The sequence below is a fragment of the Eulemur rufifrons genome, chromosome 11, assembly GCF_041146395.1.
Source record: "Eulemur rufifrons isolate Redbay chromosome 11, OSU_ERuf_1, whole genome shotgun sequence".
NCBI lineage: Eukaryota > Metazoa > Chordata > Mammalia > Primates > Lemuridae > Eulemur > Eulemur rufifrons.
The window spans coordinates 1,948,428-1,976,375 of record NC_090993.1 but is presented as its reverse complement, the minus strand read 5'-3'; the positions used below and the strand labels follow the sequence as shown (position 1 = coordinate 1,976,375).

The window sequence follows — 27,948 nt, the reverse complement described above, 5'->3', positions numbered from 1 at the left end:
GTATCTTATTGTTACTTATTTGTTACTGTTTGTTTTGAAGAGATCACACTTACCTCCAAGTCTGAAGAATTAAATTTATAAGCAATATTCCAGCCCAATATTCCATAATTTTTCCTTTCATTGATCACAGCATTGAAAAAACATAGGCTGAATAATAGTTTTTTCCACCATTCTCCACAGTTGGGTTTTTCAAATACCTCTTCTGTTACCTCTCCATTTCCAGTATATCCAAATGTCTGAAGTAAATTACTTTTCAATCCCTGGGGTGATTCCACAGCAATCTTTAAAAAAGATGTGAATAAAAATGGCACGTGAGGACAGATGCAGGCGTGGGCCCAGAGGGACTCTTTGTATAGCATTGGTTAAAGAACTAGCTAAGAATGTTAACTGGTTTCGAGATCCACTGGCAAATCAAAAATTTTGTTATTCTTTTGCCATTTGAAAACTTCTTTAAGAGGACTGTCCCAAATTTTCTATTGTTCCAATTCATATTTTAAAATGGGCAGTACAACACTGTGATTGACCGTATTCCTGTTTGTTCTAAGTATAGGGTTTGGGAAGCCCAGTGTTACTTACTTGCACAGTTTGTGTGTATACACACACATACATAAAACTAGCTAAGAACAAAACTTTTTAAGATTCATTGCCAAATCAAAATCTTGTGCTATTTTTATCATATATACCATATATAAAATTGTGTGCATATGTATCTATGACACATATAAATGTGTGTAGATATGTATCTATGGCATATGGGGATATGCATGAACATGAGATTTCTGGATCAGGGATCAGATCCTCAAGCTCCAACACTCCACAGGGTGAAGCAGTGGGAGCCAGATACATTCCGTGTGTGTGTGTGTGTGTGTGTGTGTGTGTATAGCAGGGTTTGTACCACAGGAGAGGGACTCAAATTGTGACATTTGGAGCCTACACAGAATGGCTGGCATAGCAGCCCCTTCTCCCTTCCAGAGATAAAAGAGAGAGAGACTTTTGCTTTGTAATGTAAACAAATCCCTTCTAGGGAAAGAGGAGGAAGTCTCTAGGTTTTTACAATCCCTGGAGTGTAAGCAAATGGCTCTGAATTTTATTACCCTTAGAATGTAAGAGGCTCCAGGAGATAGACAACAAGCTTCTCTGGGTATATGACCCTTAGAATGTGAGCACATGGCTTCGTGCACAGTGGAGGAGATATTCTCTCTCTTCCAAGGCATGTTTGCCTTTCAAATACCCTGTAAAGCAGGTTGCCGGCAATCCTTGCTCAGAAAGCCCTGACTGTGCGGAAATGAGAAACTATTCACAGAGCTTTGTTTCCCGACTGCCAGGATGGAATCTTTCAGAACTCCTTCTCATGTCTCTAAGAGCAGACGTCTGCCCACTCCCTTAAGGAACTCTCTCTTTCACTTAAGATGAAAGTGAGAGAAGGGGGTGGGGAGGGGGAGAGATTGGATTGTTTTTCTTTAGTGACAGCATATTTCGCCACATAAATGCACAGTAATTATTTATTTGGCTATTTACTAGAAGTGTGTCACTTGATCAAATTGTATGAAAATTTAAAAAGATATGTGTATATCAAAATTACCTTCCTGGGATTAATATCTTTCTGATACTACCTTGTCAGCATTGGGGGAGAGTAGTTATTTCACAGTAACTTTAATAGCACTAAGTATATCACAACTATTTATAGTCTTTGCAAATTTATTGGGCTACCAAAGATTTTTATTTACATTTCTCTGATAGCTAGAGGTTGAACTTTTAATTTTTTCACGTTTATTGACCTCTTGTGTCTTTTGCCCATTTTTTATGGGATGTTAATGTTTTCCTTAATTATTTGTAGGTGCTCTTATTTATATATTAAAAAATGATCACCTGTGTCTGTAAATAGTGGTATATGAAAAGCTCCCATAAGCCAGGCCTGTTGGCATGCACCTGCAGTCCCAGCTACTTGGGAGGCTGAAGTGGGAGGATCGCTTCTGCCCAGGAGTTGGAGGCTGCAGTGCGCAATGATCGCACCTGTGAATAGCCACTGCACTCCAACCGGGCAACACAGTGAGACTCTAGTTTCTTAAAAACAAACAAACAAACAAACAACAACAAAAAAAACTCCCATAAAGTTTTATACATGCACTAATGCACTAATTATAACCACATTAAAAATGCTTACACTGATGGAGACTTAAAGTGGAATTATCGCAATGGACCTACTTAAGATGAAATGTTCCTTGAAGCTCGATCTCTGTCCCTTTCTGACACTCTTCCTTCCTACTCCCACCAACCACCTCTGCCTCTCAGATCCCCGACTCCTGGCCAGAGATGAAAGGCCGTGTGAGATCACAGTCTGCCGGACGCTGGGAGATAAACGCAGTATCTCGAGTCTCAGACTAAGAGCTGTGGGTTTCTCCATCAATCCATGTGCCGTCTGCTCCAGGAGCAGGGCTGTTGGGCAGTGGCTCAGCATTGCCAGTCTGAGTAAATACACACAGGAGACAGGGAAGCGGAGGGGAGTGGTGGGGAGCAGCGTGACAGGAAGTGTCTCAGTTTCCCAAGAGTGAATCTGATCTGCTCTCAGGCTGGACTGGGACTCCGTCAGGAAAGTGCCCCATCCCCCGATTTCCTCCATCCCGTGCCAACCCATTCAAGCTGCAGGTGTGCACGTGCTCACGTGTCTGGGCACAGCATTCTGCCTACGCCGTTGGTCAGTTTTCTCTGCTATTGGGACTCCGTCTGGACTCTTGTTTAGTAGAACTGAATAAGTCTTAGTATTTATTCAACTAGACGTAAATAGAAGTCACAGAGAAACCCTTAGTTAGGACTTTTTTAGTAAATAATTCTAACCTACTTTCTGCCAGACCCCTTCCAGGAACTAATGAACTGTAATATGGTTAAGGGGAGCAGAAATAAGAAGCTAGAGAAGTGATGGGCAGGAAAAGGTCACAAATCATACATTTTGGTTTATAACAATTGGAAGCCCAGCATTCTTGTTTGAGAAGACAAACATCTCAACTGTGAAATACTTGGAAGCAGGGATCTACTTTACCATTCTTCCTGGTCCACAGTACAGGGCTAAGCCAAAAGCAGACATTTAGCCCTCTTTTTAATTCAGAGTTATGAATGCAAGACGATTTACACTCACACAGGGCTCCTCAGTTAATATTAAAATCTTTTACACTTTGTTCTTACCTTTAAACTCATTTGAAGAATAGGAATTGGAAAAGAACTGTCTGATTTTGAGCTTAACCACAGCCTGAACTCAGGGTCTATTGTCACATCTGGACTGTTAAATCTGCAAAATAAAAAGTTTATGAATATTTTAATGTGAAAAATTTAAACACCAACATGTTCTTAGAGTTACAGCATTTCAATGCATGAAGTGACCTTATAAATCATTTTAATACCAAAGATCTTATCACATTACCACAGGAGCCTTTGTGTTGTACATGAATCTGCACAAGACCCATCCATCTCCATTTGTAAAAAGTGGCTTTCCCTCCCAAGTGTACAAAAAGCAATATATACTCCTTGCAAAAAACTTGGAAAAAATTACAAATTACGAACAATATGAAGAGTTCCACTGGTAAAATCTGGGACAACTGAACATTACAATAAATGACCATAGTAAATAAATAGGCTTATTTATTTATAAATAGATTATAATATAAATAAATCTATTTATTCAATAGATTACAATCTATTAATCTATTGAATAAAATAGGAATCAATGAGTCCATATCGATAAATAAATAAATGAATAAGTAGATGGAAGAGAAGGAAAACCTCTTTCTTATAGTAGAACATCATTAAATAAATTTAGAAGGAATTGTGGAGTTAGAAAGCCACAATTTGGCAAATAATATAGTAATAATTCAGTCAAAATTATTGATGGATGTTTAGTGGGTGAAAGTTTGAAATACATACATGGTCTGAAAGGTCCCACAAGTGGAAGATACTACTTCAGTCAAATAATCAATATCACCCAGTAATGAAACAGATTGACATCATTTGCCTCTTGATACGATATGCTGAGAGGGACACAACATGACTCCAGTGGTATTCCTGCCACACTGCATAAGCATCTAACCGTGAGAAAACACCAGAAGAACCCCAATTGAGGGCCCGTTTACAAAATACAGTCGGCTCTCCCTATCCACAGGTTCTGCGTCCTTGGCTTCAACCAACCATGAATCGAAAATATTTGGAGAAAAAAAGATTCCAGAAAAATGTTATGTGGCTGCTGACGTGTACTAGGTAGTTAGGCCTACGACAGGTGCATCTGTACTGAACATGCACAGATTTTTTTCTTGTCATTATTCCCCAAACAATACAGTATAACAACTGTTTACATTTTCTTTGTATTAGGTATTATAAGTAATCTAGAGATGATTCCAAGTATGTGGGAGGGTTGTGTAGGTTGTACACAAATACTAAGCAGGGACATGAGCATCGCTGGGTTTGGTATCTGTGGGGGCTCCTTGAGCAAATCCCCCGAGGATACCAAGAGGGGACTGTAACCGGCTTGTACTTTTCAAAAACATCAAAGTTATGAAAGACAAAGACAGACTGAGGAACTATTCTAGATTAAAGGAGATTTAAGAAACACGACAACTGAATGCAACGAGAAATCCTGAATTGTAATCTGGGCCAGGGCTGTCAGACTTTTTCACAACAAAAGATATTATTGGGACAAAAGGCTAAACATGACTGAGGTCTGTTGATTAATCAATAATGCGCACTGCAGTATTTAGGGTTAAAGTGGCATTATGTCTGTAATTTACTTTCAAATGATTCAGAAAAAAACTGCATACGTATAATTGTACGTATGAGAGAAACAATAGGGGATATGCTAAAACCTGAGGAGTAGAGATGAAGGGTAAAGGGGAGTTTTTGTACTGTTCTTGCAACTTTTCTTCAAGTCTGAAATTATTTTTAAAAAAATTTACAAAACAAACAAAAACAATAAAAGAAAAAAAACAAAATAACAAAAAAAAGAAACAAAAAAACAAAGATCACCTGTAATTCCACTAAGTCGGTTTAAGTACACTTTTCTCATTTTTTTCCTCCTTTTGTAACCAGCTCCCCTACACTGAACAAATTTCAATGACTCTTACGAAGACTTTGAAATTCTGATGAATATTTGCCTAATTTCTTTCTTTTTTTAAATGACACATTGCAATCTGCTATCCAGCCATTGTTCATATAATGAGAATGGTTTGTGTGACATCGATGTAACCCAGCAGCCAAGGTGAGTGGACTGGGGTGCGAGTGCGCGAGCAACGAGTGATGACGACTTCGCCAGTGAGCAGGGCGCTGGACTAGCGAGCGAGCAGAGTGAGCGTGTGCACTGTGTGGCCGTCACGTTCAAAATGACTCGTGAGTAGAGCAACGCATCTGCATCACATTTTGCATTAAGCTTGGACCTTCCTCCCCAGAAAGTGTTCGGATGATTCAGGAGGCTTTTGGGGACGATGCAATGTGTGCAGCGCAAATAAAAGTGTGGCGCAAACGCTCCAAAGATGGTGGAGAATCTGTTGAAAGTGACCCATTTTTTGGAAGGCCTGCAACAAGCAGAGCACCTGAGAATGCTGAGCATGTACGGCCCGCGATCAATAAAGATCAGCAACTGACAGTGCCAGGACTAGAAGCTGATCTGGGGATTCCAAAAACTACTGTGCCCGAGACTCTGATGCAGGATCTTGTATCCTCTTCAGTGAATGCCTCCATTTTTCATATTATGTGGTTGGATACTTTCTGGAAAGACCTCGTATGTCTATTGAGAGTAAGAGTTTGAGAAGGAGAGAGAAAGTGATAAACCAAATAGAGAGCAAAAACTAAAGAGACCTTCTTTTTCTAATGAAAACTGTATTCTTAGTGTACTTTTCAAGTCCTTGGAGAAAAGAGAACTCATATAAGCTAGCTTGAGTTTCCTCGCGTTAGTTTGTCATTGTTTACACACAGCATAGACATTGCCATTTCCAGTTTCACTTCAGTTTTAGTAATTAATCTGATCCCTTAAACATAAATGCAAAACTCTTACGATTCTATAATGGTGCAAAGTCTTGGCATAAACGATGCTGCAAGGTGGCAGTTCTGGAGGAAGACCCATTGTTGTGTTTTGGCCAGTGCCTTGACAATGAGTTCTTCAGCTTTAGCTGCCTGGCCACGGCCCAAAGAAATCATGGTCACATGATTCGTTGTTCCTTTTAGCTCTTGTGCCAATCTCAGGAGAACATTGGTGAGGTCAATCCCTGTATAACAAAATGGAGAGGTGCATAAAACTGTAAGCTCATTTAATTCTCTCTCAAAAAACACAACCAGCATTTACTGAGTGGTGATGGGAAAAGGTATAGCCATAGTGCAGAGACTACAGGCTTCGAAATTGGAGCTCAGAGTTCAAATTTTTAGGCTGCCACTTACTAGTTGGGTGCCCTATGCTTCCTAAGCACGTGGGGATGATGACATCAAAGGACAGCAGCACCTGCTGGTTGTCCACTCCTGCATCTGCTTATCCCCTCCCCCTCTGTGGTCATACTCCAGTGTCATTTGAGATGGCCTTGTATCCAGCTAAAATACTACATTTTTAGCCTTTCTTGCAGCTAGCTATGCGCATCTAAGTTTTGTGATTAGGTTTAGGCAGTAAAAGTTTGTTGCAAAAGTGTTGTGTAATGTAATACGTTGGATACCTCCTTAAAGAGAAGACTTGTGCCTTTCCTCCTTGCTTCCATTCTACTGTGTAGAATACGGATGCGATGGCTAGAGCCTTAGCCACCATATTGGGTTAAGTCTTCAAGAAATGAGCAGCACCTATTATTAGTGGGTCTGCCATACAGCCAGGTGCTTTACACAGACATGATCCAGGTGAGAGAGCCTTCAGGTGGAGGCACTCTGGACACAATGGATCTAAGTTTGGAAATGGTGAATTCTAAAGACACATTTGATTTGGAGACTATAAAGAACAGAAGATAAATAAAGAAAATATTTCGCTTAGGAGAAAACATTTTACTTAGGGTCTACAGAGCAAAGATTAAAAAAAGAAAAAAAGCATTTGGAGTTTTGAGGAATAGAGGGGCTGGATCATCAGGGCCAGTTTCTGATAGTTTATTTTATAAGATATATTTCTACAATAGTCAATGTTAATTAAAATACTTAATAAATGTAAGGGTAATCACAACTTTCAGATCAATAATATGTGTTTGAAAGGTATTTTTTGTGCAGGAAATTAGCACTGATATCTTTTTCCATATTTGTGAATCTGAGTCTTATTCCTCTTTAATCTTTTATATTTTAGAAAAATTTATTCTTAAAGTTTAAGTTTTAATTGGTCTCTTTCCCAAAATATTTAAATTAGGACAATATTTAAAACACCTGACTTCTCCACATTTTGGCTGATATCATATCATCATCTTAACTATTCACAAATATCTTACCATGAGACTGAATAAGTACCAGTGGAGTTCTGGCATTGGATTGTTTATATGATTCTTTCAGATTAACTTCAGTTCTTTGAAGATACTCGTTGCCCATTTTTTCAGTGATAAACTTTCTTACTGAATTCTTTAAACGTTCTGGTCTAAGGATTTTTATCTAAAAAAATATGGAAGATAAAGTAAATATAAAAACCACCTAGGGGAATATTCCCTATGGTAAAATAAACAAAAATAAGAAGTATTCATTTTTTAGCTTTTCAGCCAGAGTTTTCTGGTGTTCCTCCTGCTGGGAAAGTTTAATGGGAGAGAGTCTATGCCTGGTGGGGAAACTGTCACTATGCTCTGGGCCCTCATGGACCCTTCCTAGATGCCGGGACCACATGGCGCCTTTATCACTTTCATGCTCTGAGTGAGGTCTCACTTCGGATGTAAAGACCCAAGTCATACTCCCCGATTCTGCAAAATGAGACCTTTCCCCTGGGTTTCTTCCTGTTCTGCTGTACATGCCCAGAGCAAGAAAACCCCATGGGTGCTGGACAAATGAAAATCCAGGATAACACAACTGGAAGAGTGCTAATTTTCCCATTAACAAAATGGAGACAAATGGCACAATCTTTGTATGTTTAAGCAAACAGAATGCAAATCTGAAAAGAACTCTAGAGGCACTAAAAGATTTTGGAAATAGCATACATGTAATTAAAGTTCAGGGTCTAATGGAGATCATTGCAAATTTTAGAAGACAGACCTTTCCCACAAAAACTGTTTTATACAAATCACGTACATGCTATTTCTTTACATAAATCTCTCAATTTTCAAATTTTGGCTCAAAAATTAAGAAACCCAAACCAAACATATGTACCAATGTTCATGGCAGTATTATTCACAATAGCCAGAAGGTGGAAACAACCTCTGTTGTTGACAAATGGATAAACAGAATGTGATATATACATACAATGGAATATTACTTGGCCTCAAAAGGGAAGGAAACTCTGAGACATGCCAAAACATGAATGAATTTTGAAAACATTATACTAACTGAAATAAGCCAGACACAAAACAGACAAATATTACATGATTGGAGACAAAAAGCAGAATAGTGGTTGCCAGCAACTGCCTGGAGGAGGGAATGGGGAGTTATTATTTAACAGGTATAGAATTTCTGTTTAAAATGACAACAAAGTTCTGGAAATGGATGGATTGATGGTTGCACAACACTGTGAATATACCCTGTGGCACCGAATTTCACACTTAACACACTGACTGCCACACTAGAAAAAAACATTTTTTTCCATGGAGCCATGGTGTTTTATTATGAAAATAGAATAAAAACTTCGAAAACAAAAGGATCCTTTCTAAGTTAATGAAAAATGTTATTTTTTATTGTTTTCTGTGCGTGAGTTATATGCAACTTGAAAAATAGTTCACACGGCTCCCAAGGTGAAGAGACGTGTGAGTTACATATACTTCACGAGGCCCCAGGCTCAAAACCAGCATGAGTTAAATACAACTCAAAGGTCAGTTAATGTGTTAAAAGGGGTTAAAAGGGATTATTATGAGGATTAAATGAAATAATGTAGGCATATTCTATTATAATAAAAAACATAAAACAATTGACTTTAAGATATAAGTATACACTGAATTAAAAAAAATAGTGAACGGTATTCATTTTAGTTATCTTCACTTAAAGACTTGGAAGTTTCTGTGGTCCGAATGTTGGAAGATTCTTATGTTGGAACCTAATCTCCAGTGTCATAGTATGAAGAGCTGGAGTCTCAGGGGAGGATTAGGTCAGGAGGGCCCTACCTTCATGAATGGGATTAGTGCCTTTAAAAGGCTTGAGGGAGCCTGGTTTTCAGCGTGAGGACACAGCAGGAAGAAGCCAGCCATGAGGCCAGCTCTCGCCAGACACCGAATCTGCTGGTGCTTTGATACTGTACTTCCCAACCTCCAGAACTGTGAAGTAGTAAGTTCTCTGTTTTTATAAATTACCCAATCTGAAGTATTTTGTTATAGCAGCCCAAATGGACTCAGACAGAAATCCTCTAAAAAGAGATCTTCATAGGTTCAGATCCATTTGTTTAGTAATAAATTGCACTTAAAAAGTTGAAAAAAAAAAAACCAAAACAAAACTGCAGGCCAAATAAAAAGCATGTTTATAAGCCTGCAGTCTTTTTTTTTTTTTTTCCTTGCAATCTCCATCTAGAGTGAATTTTAAAGTGTTGCAAAAACAAAATTTAAGGCAAAAATCAAAAGAAGGATTACTGGCTGTCTAGGCTGTCATTTTCAGGAAGTTAGTGGGAATGAGATGAGGGATTTTCCACTCACTCAACTAGATGATTAAAAGATTTTTCAAAGCAATAGGGAAGAATTTAGGATGATCTACTTGGGAAAGTGTTATATATTATGACTGGCAAGAGCACAGACGTTAGAGCCAAACTGTCTGAGATTCAATACTTGATTAGGCAATTTATAAGCATTGGTTTCCTAATCTGTAAAATAAGGGAAATAAATATGCCTACCCTCTAAGACTATTACAAGGATTAAGTGGAATAATGTATGTAAAATGCTTAACACATACTAAACTCTTTTTTTTTTTTTTTTTTTTTTTTTGAGACAAGAGTTTCTCTCTGTTACCTGGGCTAGAGTGCCGTGGCAAGAGCCTAGCTCACAGCAACCTCAAACTTCTGGGCTCGAGCGATCCTCCTGCCTCAGCCTCCCGAGTAGCTGGGATCACAGGTTCACACTGCCATGCATGGTCAATTTTTCTATTTTTAGTAGAGACAGTATCTCTCTCTTGCTCAGGCTGGTATTGAACTTCTGAGCTCAAGCGATCCTCTGGCCTCAGCCTCCCAGAGTGCCAGGATTACAGGCCTGAGCTACCCAACTCGACCCATGCTAAACTTTTGATGTCTTAGGGAGGGCTCATAAATGACACACATGCACATCCCTAATCCACCCCCTCAGCTAGATTCTGAAATAATTGAGAAATAGAGGAGTCAGGTAAAATATCATCTTTACTAATAATAAAGGCCATGTTGATGGATATAGATTAAGTGTGAGGTAACAATATGTTTCCTGGTAATGAACCTAGAATCAGACGGACTTACCTGTTACAAGCAGTGCTGGTTAGCCCCTGGGTTCCTGTACAATTTATGGCATGGAGGAGCAGGGCTGAAAGTGCTCTCTTTGCAGGAGACACATCCCAAAAGGGACAGAGAAGAAAGAGCTGAGCCATGAACCCCAGTTCACCTCTCAAATTTATCCATCCTGTGAGTCCTCCTCCCCTCTAGGGAGGAGTGACTGAGGGGCAGAGCTGCTGGGAATGTTACTCCAACCGGACTCTTTCCACGTGAAAGCAGCACAAGCGTGGAGTGCACGTGCTTTCCTCTAACATTACCATTTACTAAACGTTAACTTAAAAATCAATAGATTTTGCTCATAAAAATTTAATTTTGAAGGGTTTAAGTTACTAACAGTGCTCAAAACATTTACAATATTAATACTTTGTCTTAGTACATCTTACCAAAATAAGTCTTTGAAATGCAGTGAGTTTCTCCCAAGGAAAATTTATAGGATTACACATTTCTTCATTTTCATTCAAAAGTTCAGCTACATATCATTTAGAGAAAGAAACTGAGATTAACAATCAAGTACTCTGCATCAGTAAAAACCACAATGAAAATCTGTTATAAAACTGTTAAGTTTTTAAAACATGCTGACTTTTCAAGTGAGCTTGATGTCCACAGGATTTGAGGCATCGCTACCTATCCTTAACACCGCAAAAGAGGGAGACAGTAAGGTAGGTTTACGTTTCAACCTGGTCCTGCTGAAGTGGCTGAATAGTGATATGACAAGATGGGGACAGGGGAAGGAATCACACGAGAAGCAAAGGGCATAAGCCAACACTTATAGCCGCTCCAGCACACGCAGCGTTTTTCTGATGAATATAAACTAGTAATAACTCTAGAGGTTAGAGATTTCTATTCAAAACCCATCTGTGACAGACACAGGAAATGAGAATCGAATGAAAATGCAACAAGATTATGAAATTTTGAAAAATTAAATATCGTATCTCTATATTTTTTAATACTGACCCCTCTACCTCTTCACTCGAGTCCTACCGGACCACAGTCTCCGCCAAGGTGGGAAGTCTTCCCAGTTTCTGCTTCCAGCTATCCCAGATGCAGTCAGCATCTTTGCCTGCTTTTCGTTTCTATGGTATTTTCCTAATGTCTAACTTTAAATACAGCTTAGATTATAGAAATAGTTCTTTTGAACTATTAGTATGTTGGTCTTTAAAATTGGTATGTTGATCTTTAAAAAAGCCCATGATACATGAACATCTATTTACATAGGGATAAATTTCAGGTTATTTTCAAAATAAAAAGATCTTCACTTTACAACAAGGGTCAATAAAGAGTCCTTTAAAATAAAAGTTACTGACTCTTACAGTCTAACAAATTATGGGTTCCAAATAGATTAGAGACAAAGGCAACAAAATAAAACAATGACTCAGAGAGAAAACCCTAAGGGCAGAGGGGACCTTCTTAATCAGAACTGGAAATCGGCCGGGCGCGGTGGCTCACGCCTGTAATCCTAGCACTCTGGGAGGCCGAGGTGGGCGGATCGTTTGAGCTCAGGAGTTCGAGACCAGCCTGAGCAAGAGCGAGACTCCACCTCTACTAAAAATAGAAAGAAATAATATGGACAGCTAAAAAAAATATATATAGAAAAAATTAGCCGGGCATGGTGGCGCATGCCTGTAGTCCCAGCTACTCGGGAGGCTGAGACAGGAGGATCCCTTGAGCTCAGGAGTCTGAGGTTGCTGTGAGCTAGACTGACACCATGGCACTCACTCTAGCCTGGGCAACAGAGTGAGACTCTGTCTCAAAAAAAAAAAAAAAGAACTGGAAATCAAGAAAGTATAAAAGAAAAAAATAGACACAATTTGCTAGACAAACATTTAACATTTGTATAGTACAGATACTATAAGCAAATCCAACAGATAATGAACATTTGGAAAATATATTTGAATGAAGAGGTTAAAATATATAATAAGACAAAAAGCTAATTATATGTAACACTAATAGGATTCTTATAAATGGTCAAAAAGGAGATAAACAACCTAGTAAAAAAAAATGGGGTAAAGTACATGAACAGGCAAATCCAAATGGCTAAGAAACATCAGAGAAGATACTTAAACTTGCTAATAGAGAAATTAAAATTAAAGTATTTTAAACTTTCAGATGGACAAAAGTTAAAATCAATACTTCTGTTGGAAAAGGGGCATTCATATTGCTAATGGAAATATAAATTATCATAGATTTTTAAAGAAAAAAGCAACCTGGCAGCAACTGTTAACATAAAAATGATTTACTTTTGACTCAGCAATTCCACTTCTGGTTATTTATACACAGAAATGAAAACAAAGGAAATATGTGTAAGGATGTCTATGTTATTACATAACATAATTGCATATAATGGCAAAAATCTGGGAGCAAAGAGGAAAAAATGTAGAAGGAAACAAATTCGGTTGTATCCTGAGTGGGGGTGTTATGGGTGAAAGTGGCAGGGAGAAGAGTTCAAAATGAAAAAATAAAAGGGAAAAGATGCGCTAAAAATAGCAAATCATTTAAATTTAAAGTAAGATCTATTTCCCATGTAATTTTTAAAACACCTATATGTTAAAATGAGGAATATATGTAGGTTTGTTCAGATTCAAGGTTCAAAACTAGTGTGTTGTAATGAATCTAGTGAGGTATATTTAATCTCTCTGAAATTCTGATAAGAAATCAGAATTTCTCAACAATAATGAAGTTCATAATAATCATTTCATAAGATTGTTATGAAGACTCCATTTAATAACATGCATGCTTAGAACATAGTGATGGTGATCCCTTCCATTTTTTCATAATATATTAAACTACCCTTCCAAATTAAAAATCTACACACAAGTACTTAAGTTAGATTAAAACACTGAATGCTTTCTTACTTTGCTCTGGTGATTTTGTACTTTCCTCCAGTGAAGCATGTTCTGAACAGAAAGGTGTGCTGATCAAAGAATAAACATTCTTACTGTTCTTAAAAGCATCCCATTGTGATGTGTTTGACAAAATGGATTTGCACAGCAGTGCAAACGGTTTCAGCTGACTGCTGACGTGCTGGCACTGCATCCACCTGGAATCTGACAGCCACTGAAGATGGTGGTTTTTATGCATTGCAAACATGCCTAATAGGAAAGGAAAAATGATCGCATTAGAAGAGATAAACCTTTACCTTTTAGTTACTCATTACAAAGTAGATAGTTAACAAGTATTTGTTATTGAGGAGAAAGCTCTTTTCTATAAAAACCCATTAAATAAAAGGTAATTCTTTTTATTGTGGCAAAAATACACGACATAAAATTTTTATCATCTTAACCATTTTTAAGTGTATAGTTCAGTAGTGTTAAGTATATTCACATTGTTGTGAAACAGATCTCCAGAACTTCTGCAAATCTGAAACTCTGTACCCATTACCAGTCCCCTATTGCCTCTCCTCCCTGATCCCAATAACCATCATTCTAGTTTCTTTTTCCATTTGGTAGCATGTGACAACATTTCCTTCCTTTTTAAGACGGAATAACATTCCACTGTGTGTTTATGGCACATTCTGTGTGTCCATTCCTTCACTGGTGGGCATCTGGGTTGCTTCCACATCCTGGCTATTGGAAATAGTACCGTTAGAATGTGCATGCACAAGTATCTCTTTCAGACTCTGCTTTAAATTATTTTGGATGTATACCCAGTGCGGGATTGCTGGATCATACAGTAGCTCTATTTTTAATTTTTTTAGGAAACTTCATACTGTTTTCCATAGTGGTTGCACCATTTTACAATCCCACCTTTGGAATCTTTTAGTAATTTATAAGGAGATATGTTTTAATGGATTTTTACTAAATCCAGAGTAATTACTTTTACTTACTATCAAGTCTAGGCTGGGATAATGTACTTTTAATATTTATCAATATGCCAGAATATAAAAAGATGTTCCATTCTTCTTCCGGTAGGGATCCAATGTCATCTTGCATTAGCTTTTCATTAGCATTATTTTGCATGATTGCAGTGCAAAGTCGAAAAGAGAAGCAAAGTTTATCTCGATTAAATAGAGCTGAAGAAACCACCTATAGGGGGAAAATATAACTGCTAGACTAACTCAGCTAGATTAAATAAGAATGCAAAATTCACATCAAAAAATATCTCACCTTAAAAATATTTCTTGTCAACACATCTATTGCATTTTTAATATGCCTGTCTAAGGCATCGTTCTTATTTTCCAAGTTAGGGTCCTTTGAAATATTTGTAATCTTATCAACTTTTTCCAGAGACTTTTTCTCCCTTTTTGAACTATGTTCTTGTCCTTTGCTTTCGAAAACTACTGATGAAACAAAAACTTGACGAAACCAGTCTAGGGAGAACTGGTACATGTAGTTGATTTGTGTCAGCTCAGCAACTAGAAAGTAGAGCAGGGCACCTCGGGTAGCGATGGGGAGATAGTTCTTACGTGTTGCTTGGATCTTACTTTCAGCTTTTTTTGTTGCTTCGATGCGCTTTGAAATTTCATTTGATGTCATTTTGGATTTTTTTAAGGTATCTATAATTTCCTCATCATCCAATATAAATCCTAAAGACAAACAAACAGTGAATTTTAATAAAAACTGTTGTAATATTAAATGGCTGCTTCCTTACTCCGTACTGTTTATGTAAGAGTTTTTGCTGTTGGCTTTATGTTGGTTTTATGTTGGAGATCGGCTCTTAAATGAAGTTAGCTCATATTTCTAATAAAATTTTTTTATTCAGCATATTACAGTGATAAATTTGATTAATAGCACACATACCCTACCTCCCACCTTCTCATCTCTTCTTTATATTACTTTAGTGTTTGTAGATTCTATTTTTATTACAGGCATATAAGTAACCATTCTATTATGAGGAATGCATTTCTACTGTGACTCACTATACACATAGAACATTACAATTTCCAGGCTGGGCGGTGGTGGCTCACCCCTGTAATACCAGCACTCTGGGAGGCCAAGGTGGGAGGACCACTTGAGTTCAGGAGTTTGAGACCAGCCTGAGCAAGAATGAGACCCTGTCTCCACAAAAAATAGAAAAAAATTAGTTGGGCGTGGTGGCGCATGCCTATAGTCCCAGCTACTTGAGAGGCTGAGGCAGGAGGATTGCTTGAGCTGAGGAGTTTGAGGTTGCAGTGAGCTATCATGACACCACTGCACTCTAGTCAGAGTGACAGAGTAAGACTCAGCCGCAAGAAAAAAAATTCCAGAAAATAACAATTATACCATTATTTCATATGATGTATTCTGATGTTTTGTATTCTATTAAACAAATAAAGCTGATCATGACCAATGAAATTCATTTCTCAACCCACTAATAGATTGCCACTCACCTTTTAAAAAAGCATTTCTCTAGAAAACACAGATAATAATTCTACCCCCTTGAAATATTTAAGACAGCTCTCAGATTTCCATTACAAGCTCTTCTATTTTATGGGCTAAACATTCTCATTTTCCTCAACTGCCTTTTTTTATGGATATGATTTTTAGACCCCTCACCATCTTTGACTCTTGCCTATGAATACACTTCAGTTTGAAAACAGCCTTCTTAAAACATGGCATCTAGAACTAAACACAATATTTCAGGTTGATACGACCATCGCAGGGAATAATGCAATTATTATATTCTACCACCGGGATGCCACATTCTTTTTTTTTTTTTTTGAGACAGAGTCTCGCTTTGTTGCCCTGGCTAGAGTGCCATGGTGTCAGCCTAGCTCACAGCAACCTCAAACTCCTGGGTTCAAGTGATCCTCCTGCCTCAGCCTCCCGAGTAGCTGGGACTACAGGCATGCGCCACCATGCCCTGCTAATTTTTTTTTTTTTTTTGCATATATATATTTTAGTTGGCCAGATAATTTCTTTCTATTTTTAGTTGAGACGGGGTCTCGCTCTTGCTCAGGCTGGTCTCAAACTCCTGACCTCGAGCGATCCACTCGCCTCGGCCTCCCAGGGTGCTAGGATGACAGGCGTGAGCCACCGCGCCCGGCCTGCATGCCACATTCTTACTGATGCCAATGAAGCTTGTAAGCACCGTCTGGACCTCAGCTGTGGGTCACCTTCCCAGTAAGCACCGCTTCCCACAGGGATGGAGGAGTCACACCGAGGACAAAATAGTTATAGAGGCAATAAAAATGGCCAGTTTTACTAAAACTTACAAAGGGGGAGGAAAAATTGTATATTGAATCAAGAAGTCTTTTTATTTAGTTAGTTGTTCTCAAGAACAATTTTTATTAAAACCACTATTAGTAAAAGGTCACAGTCCTTTAAAAACACCCCAGACCCTCGAACAGGGAAGGAGTGATAGGAAACACACACCAAAGGAATAAAAGCACACAGTGCTCTGACGTGTGTCATCTTAAACAACTTTTCCCTTGTCTCCTTAAATCCACTTTTTGTCCAATTTAGGCAAAGGTTGTAGCAAAATGTGACACTTGGGACCTGAGTGGTTTATAAAGTGGGAGTGGCTATGCGTCTGAATCTTGTCAGACCACCTGCACAGCCTTCTGTGTATACTGTATACTCGGATGTTTTGCTCCCTGGGAGGCTACCGGCTCTTGGCTCCAATCGTATAAGAGAAACAGATACAGAAAACTTGCCCATGTCACTAGTCTTGTCATTAACAGAACCATGGTTTATTCATGTGTTATAAAGAAACATCTTAGTAGGTGTAATTAACACAGAAAAGGAATAAAGTCAGATTGTTCCAGGCATAAATCTGTGAGGATTTAAAATTTCCATAGTAAGCAAATATACTTCCAAGTGAAGATTTGCCTGTATTTGTAAGATACAATTAATTTTGAGCTTTTTTTTTTTTTTTTTTTTTTGCAAATATGGTGGCAAAAATCGAGTTATAGACTCCCTTTCTTTAAAAAAAATTCTCCATGTAACACACATCTCTTTTTGGATTTGGGTCAAGACAATGGCACACTAAGGCCGCAATACTCTGGAAGATACCTGAAAAGCTTGCCTTCCCAACTACCTTCCTTACATAAGATTTTTTTTGTTTGAGGTTTTAATGACAAAATGTGAAGTCTTATAAGGTCTTAAAATAATCATTTCCCCAAACTAAGACAGTTGTACGCTGTGAAAACATTAGTTCTTTGTCAAGGGTCAAGAACATGCTGAACGAGGCAGTGTTTCTGCAATCTCAGCAGGTCTTAAGAGCGGCCAGGCTGCCACTCCTCACCACAGCCACTCTTGCTTTGGCCGCAAGCCTCAGAGCAAAGGGCTGCTGGTTGCAGCACCTTGTCAGGGAAGGGATGTCAACGGTACGGTAAACACCTAACGGTGGAGAACCACATCCTCAGCGGGGAGGGTTCATAACCGTAACATGGGGAAGGCTTAACTTCACCACTGCCCTTTAACTGGCAGGCTGTTCTTGCTCCCGGGAAGTCTAAGACGGCACTGCGAACGTGGGTCCAGCTCTGGATGATTCCAAGGAACGGCCCTCCCCTTGCTGGTTTGGCCTCCTGTGGCTCCTGTGAGTGACGGCTGGGTCCTGCGTGTGGACCAAGGCTGGGGAAGGGGGACCCACTGCGTCCCTGCCCCCAAAGTACCAGGGCTAACACGTGGTTGGCGTCATCCCAGGTATCTCTCCATACACACGTGCAGACAGAATGGGAGGTGGATGGACTGATCGATAGATAGATTTTTTTAAAAATGAGAAATGGATCCTACTACAATATTATTTCCTAAAACATTATTCAAAAGTTATGAGAAAAGATTTGGAAAGCAATTAAAATATTGAATATTTTTAAAAACGAAGATATACATTTCAATTTTAAATGCCATGGACTGACTCCTCTGCATGAAACAGGAGGTGTCTGCACTCAGATTTCCTTCCACGTTCTGATTTGATTGCTTCTTTGGTGAGATTTCATCAGCAAATAGTATTTATTTGTTTATTTTGTTTTTAATTCTTGGATTCTTTTATGTCTGAAAATGGTCAGAATTGCTTCTGGGGAATGGCTACTCGTGCCCTATTTGTTTCTTCCCTTTTCACAAATTATATTCTTATTTATTACTATTGGTAAATTTTTGCCTTTAAAAAAAAAAAGTTTTAAATTCAGTTTACTGAAGTATCTGGTAACATTGGGCTTGCATCCCAGACCATGGGTGGACCCTTAGATTAGGCAACTAATATTTAATCAGTAGTGAACATTATAGTTGTGCAGAGAGCTTAAAAAATAGATACAAGCCGAGGCCCCATTTGTAGAAGTTCAGATTCAGTAAGTCTGTGGTGTTACCTATTGGGTATTTTTTAAAAAGAAAAGAAGAAAGAAAAGCAATAAACTCTACAGGTGATTTCTGTACATACCCTTAATTGAGAACTAAAGCATCTGAGAAACTTTAAAGTCCCAATGAGTCACAAGTTAAAACAGAAAGGCATCCATTGTTAGATAAACTATATTTTATCATGGTTGAGTTAGGGGCATACATCAGTGTGATCCAGGAATTTAAGTTTAGTTCCTGTAAAGACTATGGTTTCTTACAATGGTGTCGGTTTTTGAGAAAAATAAAAACACAGGGGAAAAAAACCCTGAAAACTATGGTTTCTTAAGATATTTCTTGTGGCAAAAAGGAAAATATTTTCTACTGCTATTTGAACAAACAGTATACTTTAATGGGATATATAAAAGTCATTGGATTGTTTCCTTTTGAAAGATCTTTTGGTTATTAATGCTTGGGGAAAACCTAACCCTTCGGTCTCCGTAATCTAACCTGAGACACGTACGGGATGTCGGGTAGCTGAGGGCAGGCACAGAGCCCAGGTCGGAACTGAGCAGCCACTGTAAGTTCTGTCTGACAACTTACATCAGTTATGCGGTGGCAGATGTGCTATGAGACAATGAGCTAAGGCAAAGGTGGAAACTGAGGAACATCACAATTCGCCATGGTTAAGTTTAGAACTGGCATGGTTCATCCACATTCATCAGTTTCCTGGTGGAAATGGAGATCCGGTATTTTTGGTACCAAGTCAGAATATGGACCTTATCATTATCTTTCACAAAGGTCTCAGTATCACTAAATATCTTGACTAACCTTGTATTTTCTGCAGTAAATTTAGTGCTTTTTCCTCTAGTTCTTCAAGAGTTACAGTATCAAGGCAAATATTCTCCAATAACTGGGAACGCTGATCTTCTAAATGAGGAACTTCATGAGTTAGCACAGTAGATAAGAGCTGATCTTGCAAACCTTGGAATGTTATCGTGAAGTTGACCACGGTAACAAAGTTAGAAACTGATGGATGAAAATGGGGGTTGTCTATGGCTGTAGACAAATACAACCTAAACCCGAGAAAGGCACCAGTTATTCAAAGAACATACAGAGGAAAAAAAAAAAAAATGAAACCAGTTCATATAAGAATGCAAAAAATACTTTTCCTAGAAGTAAACAAGATTAATTTTTAGTGTTACTCAACTTTGTACACAAAGTAGGCTCTCAATTTATACTATGTGAATACATTTGCTATTTAAGACTTAAAAAATACAACCATAAATTATGTCCACACTATATTTGGTTTATGAATAAGGACAGAGTAAAGAAAAATGCCAAACAGTAGAAGTTTTGACTTGCCACTAGTTCACTGTAAAGACTGTGGTTTTTATCCTGAGTCAGTGGAAAGCCAATGGAGCACTTGAGGATAGGAGTGACGTGATCTTTTTAAACTGGATCTCTCTAGGGGTTATCATGAGAGTAGCCTGGGCAGAGGGGGAGGGAGCCAGGCACACAGGGATGTACAAGAGACATGGGAGACTCACAAGGAAGGAGTGGGAGGGGGTGAGGGATGAAAAATTACCTATGGGGTACAACGTATACTGCTCAGGTGATGGGTGCACCAAAAACCCAGACTCTACCACTACACAATACATACTTGTAACAGAATTCAACTTGTACCTCCTAAATCTATTAAAATTAAAAAAAGGAATAAAAAAAGGATGTATGGTGCACAATTTATAAATAACAATAAAATATCACTATCTCTTTATTGTAAATTCCATATAGCCAGTTGATTCTCATAGAACACTTCCACTGATTTCTACCAAACTCCAAATCCATAGCCAGCCTATGGTTTGACAATAGAAATCGTATTCCACTAACTTTTTTTTCCCAATGAACTTATTGTCATTGACAACAACAACAACAACAACAGGAGTCAGGATTACTTGGTTAGGAGTCAGCCTGTTAGAATTCCTGTGAAGAAGTTAAGTGCACTAGGCCAGGCATCGTTAGTCCTCTAATGCCCCGTGCTGATTAGTTGCTGGCCTATTGGCAGTCCTTTGGTTATGAACTGACTTCCCTGTTGCTTTGCCTACAAGGAGAGAATGCACATGAACAACTCAAATATCTTATTTCCTCAGGAATCATATTTTTGTGGTAATAAAATTTGACTATATGAGGCTATCTGGAAAGCATCCAGCCAAATAGAGACATTTACTGTATTAACAATGGCTGAATAGTTTCCGGACAGCCCTGTATGACTGCTTTGTGAAGTTGGCCAGTAGGAGCTGGTTTCCTGGAGTCCCATTACTGCTGGGAACATGGATACAATGTTTTTATCTCCCTAGGCAAAATCTCTTTTCACTCTAGATATTAATTATGGATTTTTTTTAAAGCAGCAGAAAATTTTCTTGCCCAAATAAAATGTTAGGCGAGCAGACCAAACAGAGCTCCTCAGGATCAAGGAGGCCCAGGTTTCCTGCTCGTTGCCCTCCCTGCATAGCTTCTGAGGAATCTTCACGGAATCCACAGGCTTCACCATGCACAGTTTGAAAAGCGTTGATTTGGAGTGAATTGGTAAGTAAACATACATCTGTTCTCTATTCTGTATACCGATGAGAGTGTCAACACAAAACTGAAAAGAATATTCCAAATGCAGTCTTACTTTTTCCTCCAGGTAGAAGCTTATCAGGACTGAAATACAAGGCCTTCAGGATTATCTTTAAAAAATAGATATTTGATTCAGTTTAACAATAAGAGACATTACCTAAATTTGGGATTGTATTCAATCTCAGAATCATCAACTTTTATGAAACATTGTCCTCGTTTCTGATAGATATCCTTCTCCAAAATTGCCTTTAAACCAGGGGCTAACGTTTCCTGGAGATTCTGAAAAACCCAATAGACAAAAATAAGAAAAATCACCTTAAAACAAATTGGTTGAAAAGACACAGCATTTAAAAAAGAGCTTCTCTTAGAGCTCCAAGAGAATTGAACACTGAAAACTCACTGTATATACGTACATATGTATGTATACTTCATTATCTTTTTCCTGACAGTTACCTGTCACTTAAAACTTGTAGTTTTTATGCTCAGTGTATACAATACGGGTGTCAGCTGTACAGAAATATAGAAACAGGGGAGTAATCCATATTGCCCAAATACCTGCAAGAAGACACTTCCTCCTGTTTTCATAGCATGTGCAATATTTTTGGTGTAACTGCTGTCCTCAACGGAGAGCTCCTGCAGCCCGGACCCTTCCATCTGACGGATCCAGGTGTGCGCTTGCCTATGTGGGTCAATCAGCAGCGGCCACTGCCGGCAATTCTTGATCAAGACGGCATTCTCTGCTGAATGCTGACCAAGAGGCAGCCCTTGGTTATGCCACTGGCTGATCTGGAATGAAATCATTAGGACGTTAACTATTTCATAAACTTCTTCACATCTTTGGTATCTTACCGGGTGCTAAATAATCCTACAGGGTCATTGCCTTTAGAAATTCAAATAATCTTTAAAAGGACTAAAGAGGTGACCAATTAAAGCAACTTGGATTTGAAATTCTTGGTGAGTAATTATTCCCTAAATGACAGTGTTCTGTTCATCGGTAAGGACATTTGTAACACCCATCACAACAAAGATACTGTGAGAGACAAAAGAAATGTGAGACAGAGCACCTGTTTCCAAGACTATTAGACTCTAATGCATCTATGAAACATGTAATAACAGAGGATTATACACACGCCAGAATAGCTACTCTACTCTGTGCCTACCACCTGCCAAGTGCATAGATTTATTATCTAGTGAAATTACTATAATGACCCTCATTTCTCAGATGGGGGAACTGAGGCTAAAAGAGTTAAGTACTTGCCTACAGTCACACTGTCAGAGTACGAGGAAGAGCTATGATTCAACTCAGAAGCTGCCTCTAAGCCTGACAAAGCGTCTCACTCTTTACCTGGTCTCTCTTTTCCTGCCACTCCTATTTCATGGCAGTTACCAGCAGGTTGGGAGCAAAAGGCCAAGGCTCATGGGGACAAGAGAAGGAACAGGACACCAGGAAACATTCCAGCAAAAGGCAACAAGGGGTTCTTTGCGAAAAGCCAAAGATACTTTTCAGTTTTGGAACAGAGTAAAAAGGATTTTTTGTTTAAGCCTACAAGGAACTGCATGCTTTCAAATTCAACAGAAAAGGAAATAGGAAAGATGATGAAGAATCCTACAAAGTACAAGTATTCCTGTTGGTTGGAGTGTAGACTGCACTTGAACACAGACAAAGACGACAGGAATAAATGTCGTCTGAGAATAAATGTGGTGAGAGAAATTACACCCTGAGGCCAGCAGCAAAGTAGAGTTTCTATTTCCAAAAACAAATCATTCTTCTGACTTTTATGGTTTTCTTTATTTTACTTATGTTTTCCTAAACATGATAGTTTTGCCTATTTTTGAACTGTAGATAAGTGAAATCTTGTATCTTTTTTTGTGTGTGTCTGGCTTCATCCATGTTGTTGTGTAGCTGTATTTATTCATTTTCATTGTTGTAGAGTTATCAAAATAATTTGGGAAAAAGATCCAAGACCCAAATTATATACACACCCCAAATCCAAATCAACAATAACAACCACTTAAGTGAAGTATGTTCTTACCTCATAATTTTGTGCCATGACTTTAATTAAAGAAAAGTTGGACGATAGAGAAATGCCATATTCAATGCAAAAATTCTCCCATTTTTGCACAATCAACTGCCGAAATTCTGGTGTTAAAACTCCACTGTAGACAATGCATGCCGCTGAAAGAAGTATGTCACCCAAAATTCCTCCCAGTCTGCTGTCTATTTGATTCATTATTTCTTGCCATTGAGTCTAAAAATGTTAAAATAAAAATGAGTTATTTGACATAAAATATACTGTTATATTTTAAAAATGAATGGTCTCCAAGTTGGACCCACCATTGCCATTACTACTACTACGCTCAAGCTGTAGCTATGTAAAAGTTAATAATGGATAATATTTAAAGATGAACTGTTTTCTGAGAGGAACACCAGTCTTGTTCTTGGGTTTGTCAGTAGTTTCATATTTGCTAAGACAAATAGCCATTTTAAATCCTTTGTGTACTAAAGATAATTTTAAAAATATAAATTCATTATATTATTAACAGTGTTCAACAGTAACAACAATATTTACTGAATCTTTACCTGTCTGCCATACAAATCTCATTTGACACTTTCAATATCCTCTTAAGTAAACCCTATTGACTTCATTTTATTAATAAGATCAAGAAGGTGAAGTTTAGGGAAGTTAAAAAAAACTTGCTCAAGATCACAAAGCTGGGCCGGGCGCGGTGGCTCACGCCTGTAATCCTAGCACTCTGGGAGGCCGAGGCGGGTGGATCGCTCGAGGTCAGGAGTTCGAGACCAGCCTGAGCAAGAGTGAGACCCCGTCTCTACTAAAAATAGAAAAGAAATTATATGGACAACTAAAATATATATATACAAAAAAAATTAGCCGGGCATGGTGGTGCATGCCTGTAGTCCCAGCTACTTGGGAGGCTGAGGCAGTAGGATCGCTTAAGCCCAGGAGTTTGAGGTTGCTGTGAGCTAGGCTGACGCCACGGCACTCACTCTAGCCTGGGCAACAGAGTGAGACTCTGTCTCAAAAAAAAAAAAAAAAAAAAAAAAAAAGATCACAAAGCTTCTGAGGGGTGCAGTAGGATCTGAACTGCACAGCCTCTCCCTCCAATCATGGATATGCTCGACTGGTTAGTAAATAAAGCACATTGAGCAAGAAACCTCTCTTCCGGAAGGTTAAAATCTGAGCTAACGCGGGTGTCCCACTGCCCCCAGGGACGTCAGTTAACTTCTGAGGGCTACAGTCTCCCTTCGATTGGTCTGATCTAATAACCTCCTCCTTGCTGCTCTTCTAAGACATGTATTTATTTAAAAAATTAAGCTAAATTAAAATTATCTTGAGAATTTTGTGACATCCCTCGAGATTGCTGCAATGTAACTAAACCAAGGTTCTAGTCAGCTGAAGCAGGGATTCGAATACAGAGAAGGCAGATGCATTAGAGGAGAAATAACAAGATGAGGTAAAAGGGGTCAGGGGATGGGCAGAACAAAATAAAATTTTCCTTTTCCTTCCCAATGACACCTGCTCCCTCTTAGCCCCACCCATGTTTTATACGTTCAGCTTGGATTGCTCCAGTGCTAGAAAAGGAGAACTAATGATATACTCATTGAAAGGTTACTTTGGGCCTCATCAGACAAATGTCCTAGGAACAAGAGAAAATAACCTCGGATCACTGTAGTCTGTTACTCCTGTTTTAAGACTACTTGAACAGGATTTCTTTATTTTACCTTCATAGGACTGTCTACTGATTTCAATAGGAAATTGGCTAGTACGATAGTTTTATAAATAGAAGGTATACGATACAGCCTGCAGTGAAAATAACATCTTGGGCTTTGTTGAGCCCCATGGAAACCGATGAAGCAGGTATAAAACCAAGGAAGCCATGCCTTCTCGTCTTCCAGGACGGCCAGTAAGACTGAGGCACACTGAAAGCGCCTGCGGGCCGTTTTTCTCCGCTTTGCTAATAGTTGTTTTTCAGCAACAGAATCTTTGTAGGCTGCCTGCAGAAACAGCAAATGTTCTTCAACCTGAAAGACAATTAATTTGCTATTGAGAAAAAAGTCTTATGCTCATCTTGCTTCGTGTCCCATAAATGACAGGTAAACTCTGAAGTGTGTGTAACCACTTCATTTTCACATACTGGAACATCGTCCTGGAATAAATGTACATTGTAGAAATGAAATCATGCCTTGATACTGAAGTTTGTATTCTTTAAAATGGCTTCTTCCTTCCTCAATAGGCTTCCACAATTTCCCTTGTGATTTCTTCTTTGACCCCATTGGTTGTTTGAGAATATGTAATTTTACATTTTTTTCTGTTATTGATTTTAAACTTCATTCTATTGTGGTCAGAGAAGATACTCTGTATGAGATCTGTTGAAACATTTTGTGTCCTAACATATGGTCCATGGTGGACAATGTTTCACGTGCCCTTGAGAAGAACGTGTGGTAGGTGGAGTATTCTGTCTATGTCTGTTAGGTCTAGTTGGTTTACCGTGTTGCTCAACTTCTCTATTTCCCTGTCTTCTCTCTGGTTGTTCTATCTGTGATATCTTTTTAAATACATGATTTTTGGCTTAAGCTTTCAAGTTTTTTTTTTTTTTTTTTTTTTGGTTGACATTTAGTGACTAAAAATGTGCTGGAAAGCAAGGCATATTATCTAGGTTTTTAAATTCATTTTCATAAAGTCTCTAGTAATTGTTGCAAAAAGCAACAGAAACAGATACTTTCATTAAATTAAAACTTATTATTTCTTGAATGCCCTGTTCTTTCAAATTGTATAATGTTTAATTTCTTTTCTTAAAATTTTGAAGGAAACTTTTCCTTTCGTGGGTCTATTCCATTCATTATCTTTTATGTGAGACAGAAACAGGGCTGATATTCAGTGTTATGCATTATGCTGGCACAGTAATTGTTACAATGTTGACGTATGTCTGTAGTGGTTGCGAAACGGTGCTGCCCGTGCCCCAGGGATCACCTCTGCGCCCACCCACTGCCACCCTGGCTCCCACCTCCTCTTCAGACTCAGCCAGAGGCCCCTAAGACTCTGCCCCTACCCCGTGACAAGTGTCCATTCTGACTGGTTGGTGCCTGTGCCACACTGGTTGCTAAATATTTTGAATAAAAATGTATCACTTCTGGATAGAAATATTTTATAGTGTAATAGTTAAGTGGATGGGCTTTAGAGTTAGACAGGCCTGGGTTAGAATGTGGGCACCATTCACTTAGTGGCTTGAGACCTTGAACAAATTAATTAAGTCTTTCAAATTTATTTTTCCCAGTTTTAAGCATCTACTTCTGAATGTTGTTTTGAGGATTAAATGACAAAATGTATATAAAACACCAGTATAGTGCTTGCAACATAGTAAGTGCTCAATAAATGTTAGCTATTATGAGAGCCTATCAAAATAAAACTACAGAGGCTATAATAAAGTATTAGCATCAAAATAAAGTACATTCAGTTCAAATTTGTTTATTTCCTTAAAAAATCTCCAATAATTTTTATATATTTGAATTTGCAAGAAAAGGCTACCGGGCCAGGCAGGTAACATGAACGCCTGAAGAGGGTGGGCCTGATTACAGCCAGATGAGAATGTCAGCCTAGGGTTGCCAGATCTTCCAAGTTTTCAAAAGAAGACAGAAATTCAGATTTTAAATGAAATCCCCAGATTTTTAAAGGTTGATAACTACATCAAAACACGGGGGTGAGGGGCGGGGAGACCGTATGGGCCAAACGATGTCAATGGACTACATCTGCCTGGCAGTGTGGCATCCCTGAAGTACACTGCCTTGTCCACTCTGAATGTACGTGAGCTGAGCAGGGGACAGGGACGCCAACTTTAATTCTAGGTCTCATAGTGATAATGATACTCTTAATTTAAAATCAAGATATTTAAGACATAATTATTCCTTTACAAAGCAACAGAGTAATGATATAAACAACTTAAGTACAATTTTTTAAGAACACAGATTGACACTGTTTAAGTCTTTGGTAGAATGAAGTTATAAAGATCTCCTGGGAGAAATTTGGTAAAATGGTAAATTAAAATACTATTAAAATAATAATAATTAACATCACTGAGTGTTTTATTATGTGGCAAGCATTAAGAGCTTTACATATAGCATCTACAAATTTACTTAATCCTCACAATTAATCTGTTCACTACCTATATTATTATATCCATTTTATCTTTAACTGATAAGCTCTACTGATATAATGACTTTTTCCTGATGTTTCTGTCTAGTTTATAAAGGTATTGACAATTTAACAAGTAAAAAACTCTTCTTACCAGCTGTAAACCTCTTTGTTTTTCCGCCAATCTTTGTCGTGCAATTTTAAGGACATTTTGAGCTTCAGCTACTTGGATTTGTTTAGGACCCACCAGCTTAAAGAGAATGTCAGAACATTAAAGAGTCAAAAAAAAAAAAAAATCAGGTTTGCTGTTAAAAATGTTGCTTATATTTGAAAGACATTTATAGGAGGGGGTGAAGCAAAATGGCCAAATAGAAATCTCCAGCAATTGTCTCTCTGCATAAACAATGAATTCAACAACTGTCCGGGCAAGCAA

The 27,948-nt window shown here is 38.3% G+C and overlaps 1 protein-coding gene across 1 annotated transcript in view; it reads right to left on the bottom strand.

Moving 5' to 3' along the window:
* The window catches only part of DNAH14 (dynein axonemal heavy chain 14), a 190,996-nt gene that overhangs the window by 19,907 nt on the left and 143,141 nt on the right, over positions 1-27,948 (bottom strand). Inside the window, exons 63-76 of the mRNA XM_069484603.1 lie at positions 27,670-27,765; positions 25,268-25,408; positions 23,400-23,615; positions 21,922-22,152; positions 21,524-21,645; positions 19,579-19,823; positions 14,665-15,083; positions 14,385-14,583; positions 13,414-13,650; positions 10,945-11,030; positions 7,422-7,578; positions 6,032-6,242; positions 3,181-3,283; positions 54-281 (exon numbers count right to left, since the gene is read on the bottom strand). Coding sequence (XP_069340704.1) covers positions 54-281; positions 3,181-3,283; positions 6,032-6,242; positions 7,422-7,578; positions 10,945-11,030; positions 13,414-13,650; positions 14,385-14,583; positions 14,665-15,083; positions 19,579-19,823; positions 21,524-21,645; positions 21,922-22,152; positions 23,400-23,615; positions 25,268-25,408; positions 27,670-27,765 — 2,691 coding nt within the window. The remainder of the gene's footprint in view (positions 1-53; positions 282-3,180; positions 3,284-6,031; positions 6,243-7,421; positions 7,579-10,944; positions 11,031-13,413; positions 13,651-14,384; positions 14,584-14,664; positions 15,084-19,578; positions 19,824-21,523; positions 21,646-21,921; positions 22,153-23,399; positions 23,616-25,267; positions 25,409-27,669; positions 27,766-27,948) is intronic.